Consider the following 8,325-nt stretch of genomic DNA (forward strand, 5'->3'; position numbering starts at 1 on the left):
CATCTAAGGTTGCTGCAGGCTAGAAACAAAGTTCTCGTGTTTTGGAGCAAGCTGGTTTTTTGATGAGAAGTCTCTGTAGGGACAACAAGGGCTCAAGACGGCGGAAAAAAAGAAGTTAGAGAAGTTTTGAAGTTAGGTAGCTTACTGTGGCCTACCTCTGGCATTTTTATGAACTTTTTTTTTTCACAAAGTATGTAGTGTTGCAGTCACAACTATGTTTTGTCTGTTATTTCCCCAAATCCTTTGAGTGTGAAAATAATGCACATAGGCAAGGAGGAGAATGCGGGTGAAGAGGCGCTGATGCCCGCATGTCCATGGTGGTGGTCCAGTACTGGGGTGTGTGCACTTGGCATGGCTGGTGTCTTGTGCAGTGTAATGGTGCCTTGTTGCTAAGCATCTGTCTGGTTCCCGAGTGAATTCCTACTGAGGTCTGGTACTTTATTCTGATCTTAGTGCCATCCATGTGCGCTGTTTGCTTAGCAAGTCCGCTTTACTCGTAGAACCAATTCCATGCAAAAGAGCTGTAAAAAAGAAATCTTAAAATGAATTGTTTACATTAATATATTTCTAATGTATTGCCGGAATTTAACATCCATTTTAGCAAGCTTTTCTTTGCTGTTAAAATACTAATTTGGCATTTTTATTATTCTGAAAGAAGGGGGTTGATTTTTAGAGCTGTATATTTTTTTTGGTAGGGGACAGTGGTGGCAGATAAGTTTTTAAAGGCAGGTGTTTTGTACAGTGATAATGAACTTTTCCATAATGGAAAAGCTTTTGGTGCTGTGTGCAGTGGCTTGATGACATCTCTGTGGGTGACTAGAACTTTGAAAGACTGACCGTGCATCAGGTAGATTATTATATAATCTAAATGCAGCTGCTAACATGTTTTTACACTGAATTCTTTACTGCTAAACTTGTAAAGATTATGTAATATTACAGCAATGGACTTGCATGCTATTTATTGAAAATAGGTATGATAAATAATGTTTTTAATAAAAATTAAAAATTACTTTTTTAAGCTCTTGAACAGACTTTGTTGTTAATATATTGTTTCTGTATGTACTTATTAATATTAAAATGGATTATTTCTCTGAGTGAAATGGGAAAGGTTGTGAAATGCCAAAGGGTGTGAAGGTCAGAGACACTTGTTCGCAGCGTGCTGCGGGTTGATGAGCTTTGTGGAGTGGCTTGCAAAAAGGAAAGTTAAGTAAGTGCATCAGCCTTTGAAAGCTGACAACATAAGACAGAATTAGGAATAAGACCATATCTCATTTTTTTCCCGGGGTCTGGAAAAAGTAGGAGGAGGGAACGAGGCAGAACTTGGATGGAACTCTATTTTAATATCTAGACTGATAAAAACCTAGTGGTCATTTAATCGTGTTTCCTTGTGGGGGAGGAGAGAAGCTTGTCGTGTTCTTCATCGGTTCCTGTACTAAACATTACTATTTCAGTTCTGTGCTGGTGTCAGACACCTGTGCTTATCATCAACAAACATGAAAGCCCATCCATGTGTATCAAATGAGAATGCAGAAGATAGTTTTTTAAGCCGAAGCGAGATTGACACCCTCCAGAGTGTATCTCAGTGCTGTGCCTCAGGCATTGTTGACTCTGCAGCTGGAAACACTTTAAGGCACGCAGCTGCTGGGAGCTACAGCAGCCGCCGCGGGGGTGGGGGGTGCCGGCGGCACCCTCGTGTGACGCCTGCCAGGACCAGAAGCATGCGGTGGTCGGCTTGACTGGCTGCGTGGTACGACCAAGTCAGCGCAGAGCTGTGTGAATTCCAAGACTGAAAGAGGCTACTTTGCATAAATTTCAGGTCCTCTGGGGTTGTTGTTATTTTTCTTTGAGGAAAGAGTACTCTTCATGTTTAAAAACATGATGAAAATAATGACAATACTACTGGATTTCATTGTTTTCTGAAAGCTTCTGAAGCCACGATCAGAGTGAGCAGGAGAAATAGCTGTAGATTTTGTGTTACTGGAATGCCATCAGAGAGGAGATCTGGAGGAGTAGGGTAGCGAGGACAAAGAGGATTTGCTTTTTATTTATGGCAGTTAAATCCATAAATAATCACTGAGATTCACCTCTAACTGAATGCAAACTGTGGCATCACATTACTAAAAGGAAAATTTAGTTGACAATATATTCTCAACTTGTATGCTACCCTTTTCTGCCATCTTTAGAAGAACAATCAATCTGATTCGGGTCCTTCAGATCTTCATGTATGCAGTATGTCCTAAACTGTAGACATACATGTGTCTATGTGTTTTACTTTTGGATCTGCTACTGTGTGCAGCAAACTATTTTCAAATTGTTCTTGTTTAGTTTGTTGATTGTGAACTATAGTTCTTAGTATGATGTGTAAGAAAGGTGTTTTCTTCCAGGGTATTTTAATAACTGAAAGTGATATATTTTCCTTTTGCTTACATGTGTTTTCTGCATTTCACCATGCTTTTTTCATAGTCCCTTGGAGGTAGAGAAGGATGGGAAGTATATGGCAATAACAGGTAGAAATAGGTATGCCTGTGATCAGCAGTACTGTGGCTGTTTTGAGACTGCGTTCACTGTCTGAGATTTTGCTGAACTATTTTTACGCTGTAGGAGGAGTGGGGCTGGTCAAGTGATTTTCTGTTGTTTTACTTAAGATTGGCTATAGTTCTCCAGTTTAATTTTGCCTTTTTTTTTTTTCATTCTAGGCCTTCTGCTTTGGATTTGGTTCTTTGCAAAATGAATATTACGTTGTTTCACAAAGGTTGGACCTTTCAGTAGAATTTGTCAACATCAGCACACGCAAATCAATAGCTTTTTTTTTTTTTCAAGACTTCTGTGCAGCTTTAAGTTTTAATCACAATGAATTCGGGCTTATGGAGTCAAGAAAAAGCAAGTTCATCTTTTAAGAAGAGCGGATCTTTTACTTGCTTCTCCAAGAATGCAGTGTCATAGACAAGCAGACTCAAAAGCTCTTGAAAGTGCCCCAAGGTAGCATTGGGCAGTTTTTTCAAGACCGTTCTTCTGTGGGACACTCCAGGAATATTCCTTGTAAAGGCAAGAAACTGCAGATTGGATTAAAGATTCTGGAACAACCTCATGCAGTCCTGTTTGTGGATGAGAAGGATGTTACACAGATAAATGAAAAATTAGCCGAGTTGCTTTTGGCCATTACTAACTGTGAGGAAAGATACAGTCTGTTTAAAAGCAAAACCAGGCTGACTAAAGGCATCCAAATAGGTATTGGCTCGCCTGTAAGAGTACAGCTGAGATCAGGAGATGATAAATTTCCTGGAGTTGTTCGCTTCCGAGGACCCTTAATGCAAGACAGGTCCCTAACAGGGATATATTTTGGAGTAGAGTTGCTGGTAAGTTTCTTGCTAGGGGGGAGCATCATGTATGTTTTATCAGATGAGCTAAAAATCTTCCATTTAAAGAGTCAGTCATGATAAATTTATTTTTATAGGAGCATCATTACCCCTAAAAGTCCTGTAGCCTTCAGCCTTTTCATAAGTATTGGTTTTAAATACCTGTGAGCACCATATCTAATCAGTCCTGTATTCTACAGGTTAAATGAAGCCTGATGAGTTTACATGGGCTGGAAGAAGAGCTGAACAGACTCTGGCAGGAGAAAATCTATGAATGCAGGCTTGGATTTTAGGGGTGATGGTTTTGTAGAGCCCTAAAAGTCAAATGGCAACTAGTTAAGATAGACACCGTTGCCATCATGTACTCCTAGTGAGGTGTTTCTGCAAAATTAATATCAACCATAAGCTTTTGAAGGATTACATTCAGGAGAGTGCCACTCTTGCATTAAAAGTACATATTTTGAAGTCCCCTTTAAACTTTTACTCCATTCTTTGCAATTCTTACTAAGAACCTCAAGGAATATCAGACCCAAGTGCTTCTGAAAATCAGCTTTCGTTACTTGGCATTTAAGTGGAATTTTTGAATGCTTAGTATTATGTTTAGTGTGAAGTAATCTTGTATTGATATGGCAAAAATTTGATGATGGAAGCAAGATTTGCACCTGAGAACATGTTGCTTTGAGTAAAAAGATTTCTGCCAGCAGCTATTCTCCAGAGACATCTTACTGTTTACTCTCTTAGCATAGACAGTGTGTGTATTCCCCACAGATTCCAACAGTAGAATTCTCCCAACATAATGGTAGTTCATCAGGCAAATTCTTACTGCAGTTGCTATAAAACACTGCATTATGTTATTGCTTTTGTAATAGTCTGCTGTTGCACAAAATATACTTTTTTTTTTTTTTTTTTTCTTCCCCCCTCTCTCCTCTCACACTTAGGAAGAAGGTCGTGGTCAGGGCTTTACTGATGGACAGTACCAGGGCAAGCAGCTGTTCAGATGTGATGAGGACTGTGGGGTTTTTGTTGCTTTGGACAAACTGGAGCTGGTGGAAGATGATGACAATGAACTGGAAAGTGACTATGCAGCTCCAGTTGACGCAATGCAGGTAGAACTTCCTCCTCTGGAGATCAACTCCAGGGTTTCTCTGAAGATAGGAGAAAGTATAGAGTATGGGACAGTTATATTCTGTGATGTCTTACCAGGAAACGAAAGTTTAGGATACGTTGTTGGAGTGGACATGGTAAGAAAACATCTGACTTTAATAACTTTTGCATGTGTGTTAGCTAGTAGATGACATGCAATATAGAAGAAGCAGCACTATCCACAAGCTACTTCAGCGGAGGCTGACCTAAAATGGGAACTAAACACTTGTGTTCAAAGATGCTACTTGATGGTAATTGTTTTTTTGGCGTCAGGTAAATGATCTCCTATTCAATGCTAAACACTTCTGGAGAAATACTCTGGTTACTCTGAGGAGCCTCCACTGAGCTACTTGCAATGTTAGATGTCAGTCTTGAAGTAATTGAGTTGAGTGTTTGTCTTGTGAGACTGGCTTTGTTCTGCCTTTTAAAAACGTAGGCTGGATGCCTTTTTCTTTGTTGGCTTTTTTAAAAAGCGGGTTTTTTGTGTAACTTTGGTTTGACTTTGTTCTACGTTAAAAATACTGAATTTTAAGTACAAAAATTGATCTTTCAAGAAAATGCAAAGCTTTTCATTAAGAATTATTTGTATCAACTTGAATTTTTAAAAATTAATAGCTTTTAAATTTTTGGTAGTTGAAGGGGATTTTTTTTGTAGATCAGATGCTTCCATTGTCTTGATTGCAGTAGCTGTTGCCTAACAGTGCACTGCAGTTGTTCTAACTTGTTTATAAATAATGCATTTTAGTAGAAGAATGCTTGTTAAAATAGGGAATATTTCTTAAAACATTTTTTAAGTTTGTGTTTGTCTTTAATGACTGTAGTGTTTGACTGTTCTAAGTACAACGTGTGTTGCAGGAAAGAATGGATGTCAAGCCTTTGATTTCCCTACTTTTTATGATCCTAAAGACAAATGTGTATTCTGTACCATGACAATGCTCTCTTGGGATACGTGTAACATGTTTTTCTGTTTTTAGGATAATCCCATTGGAAACTGGGATGGAAGATATAATGGAATACAGCTGTGCAGTTTTGCAAGTGTTGAAAGTACACTCCTTTTGCATATCAATGATGTCATTCCAGGTACGCCCTGCTTTCTGAAGGCCTAGGCATCTCAGCCTAGGCACACTTGTATGAGTAAAATGATACTGTGGAATTAATATCCTAAATTCACTTGAATTAGTTTAACCTTCTGTGTTATACTTCAGTTTCCTCCTCTTGATTACAGTCTCACTAGAAGAAAAGTTTAATATTGATAAAAATTCATGTCAAATTGGATAGCATTTACAGAACTGTATAGTTGCATATTGTTAATGAATATGTGTCTATAGCAGGAATCCTTTTATTGAATGTTATTCAGTTTACTCCAGGAGTTTAAATACAGGCTCAGAAGGCTGTTCTTTCTGTGCTTGAAATGTATGGATAGGATTATCTATGCATTCTGTGTGTAAATAATTGAAAATTTATAGCAAGACTGTGGGAAACTTCACTATCCAACTAAGTCACTGAACAGTGTTAGCTTGTAGCCACTGCAGCCCCCCATGAAAGAAAGGTTTCAGGTAAAGCTTGTGTTTGTGCTCTACCTGCTGCCAGTGTGAGGAGCCTGTGGTCCTGTGCAGCCTGTGGTCTGCAGCTGCTGCACTCTCTCTCTCCTAGTTTGGCTTACTTTTCTTTTGCTCATCTCCTACTGGCTGGTTTTGTTGAGATGCAGGTTTTTGCATCATTTCTCTTTTCTTCGCTGGAGAATTCATGGGCATTTCTCCATTTATGGGAAAAGAGCGTTTGTTGTAGATGTGTTGGTAGAAAGCAAAGTTTATAATGTCAGGCATCTGTTTGCCATGTTGGCAATGTGCACATATGTTCAAGAACACGGAGTCAATCTATTTGATGTGTTTAAGAAATAATGGTAATGGTAAACTTCGGGACAAAGTAATTGCTGATGTTATAGAAGCAAATCCTACATACAGAAGATGTTGGTTATGTGCCAGACAAGGCTTTTATCCACTCAGTTTTAAAATGTACAATGCTAGACCTTGTTTCAGTTACTTTTCAAGTTGAACTTTTCCATGACATAGTAAAAGCGTAGAAAAGGGAAGCTAATATGCTCTTCATATACCGTGTCTCAGAGACTGTGTCACAGGACAGGAGACCTCCCAAGCTTGCCTATACCTCAAGAGGTGGTGGTGACAAAAGCTTGTTCAATCATAGTAAGCCAAAGGCTACAGGTATGTATGCAAACTGATTTCCTCCATCTAGACAAGATTACGCACGTCCGTTGCTGGGGAAGAAGTGTCGCCTTGCATTTTCTATCACTTCATCTCTTATTTCAGTTACATACCAAGTCAAATTTCTCTGGAGTATTAATGCGAATTTATTTAACCATAATAAAGGAGGTAGGCAGTTGTAGTTATGACTGCTGAAGTACCTTCACTTTCATGAAAAACAGTTTGAGGTTTAGCAAACTTCAAGAACGTCTTACCTACTTGTCCAGTTCAGGGCTGCATTCTGTTTTCTGGAAGTGTGTGGTGTTTCTTTTTAATTTTTTAATTAATGTAGTTTGCTGTTGTCTTCCCTGTGCAAGACTAGAAAATTCCAAGCTTTTTTTCCCAGAAGCAGATATATTTAGTACTGAATATGTTAAGTTTTGCTGTGATTCAAACCCCAAATTGAAACACAAACTTCTTTTAACTCTGAGTTTGGCCGGCTCTGAAAATCCTCCCAGATTAAAAACCTGGAAGGCAGGCAGATTTTTTTTCTTTCTTTCTTTCTTTATTTTTTTAAGGCTAAAATCAAAATTCAGTGTCTTTTGAGTTTGCTCGTAGCTATTTTGGGTTGTTGAATACTGAAAGTATACTCTTAAGCTTTCATTCCACCTGGCATTGGATGCTGGCAGAGACAGATCTTCACTGAAGTAACTGCAGTTGTATGTTAGCACAAGCTATGGCTGTGTGGAATTCAATCATAATTTATTTGCATATTCTGAAATTTTGTTGCTTTAAAACCAAAAAATAATACCTGCTGTACACTGTATCTCAAATATTTTCTTATACCCATCAGATTTATCAGAATGAAAAATTCGCATTTGAGGGGTGTTTTCTGCCTTCTATTCTAGGCTGGTGACTTGGAGGATTCAGTTGCTTTGGGATAATCTGCTGCCTTGTTGCAAGTTTAGAACTGTGTTAGCTTTGGTGGGAGGGTTTGCAGCTTTGTGGAAAGACAGTTATGTCTCCTTGAAAGTATAGTAACAAATTTATACCAAGAAATAAGTGCCTAGCTAACTTTTCTTAGAGATGAATCTCTTCAGTAAATTTTTATTTTTTTTTTTTCAGGATCTACCTCTGAGCCTGGAAATAGAAACAGATCTGAAGTCTTCTACACATTAAATGGCTCATCAGTTGACTCTCAGCCTCAAACAAAAACAAAACCCCCATGGTATATTGATGAAGGTAAAGAGACATGATACTCTCTAAGATGATCCTGGGTTTTTTTGTTTGTTTGGTTGTTTTTTTTCTGGTTAACTTTTCTGAAGTGTGGCTGGCTGGCTTAGTGACTGAAGGGGTAAATACTAAACTAATAACATTAATTTACAGTGGAAACCTATAGCAGTAGTAGTGCCTGAATTCCATGAACTGTAAAACAAAATGGGTTAAAAATGTTCTTGGTTGCCTAAAGATGTTTTTTCAACAGCTTGGAACTCTAAAAATTATTTTACTATGGTATTTAAATTAAACAAGGTAAATACCCTGTCTAGAAAGGACTATGGAAGTAAAGGGTTAAATATGTATATATTTTTTTCCTGGTTTTGGACATTAACTTCAGTTAACAAAAC

The 8,325-nt window shown here is 38.2% G+C and overlaps 1 protein-coding gene across 1 annotated transcript in view; it reads left to right on the forward strand.

The window, feature by feature from the left end:
• The first annotated feature begins 2,700 nt into the window (after window positions 1–2,700).
• LOC103771679 (ubiquitin carboxyl-terminal hydrolase CYLD-like) overlaps window positions 2,701–8,325 on the forward strand; it is an 11,866-nt gene continuing 6,241 nt past the window's right edge. Inside the window, 6 exon segments of the mRNA XM_008938981.1 lie at window positions 2,701–2,893; window positions 2,896–3,356; window positions 4,295–4,597; window positions 5,474–5,579; window positions 6,623–6,721; window positions 7,826–7,942. Coding sequence (XP_008937229.1) covers window positions 2,851–2,893; window positions 2,896–3,356; window positions 4,295–4,597; window positions 5,474–5,579; window positions 6,623–6,721; window positions 7,826–7,942 — 1,129 coding nt within the window. The 5' untranslated portion in view covers window positions 2,701–2,850.

Source organism: Merops nubicus, unplaced genomic scaffold (genome assembly GCF_000691845.1).
Source record: "Merops nubicus isolate BGI_N331 unplaced genomic scaffold, ASM69184v1 scaffold44224, whole genome shotgun sequence".
NCBI lineage: Eukaryota > Metazoa > Chordata > Aves > Coraciiformes > Meropidae > Merops > Merops nubicus.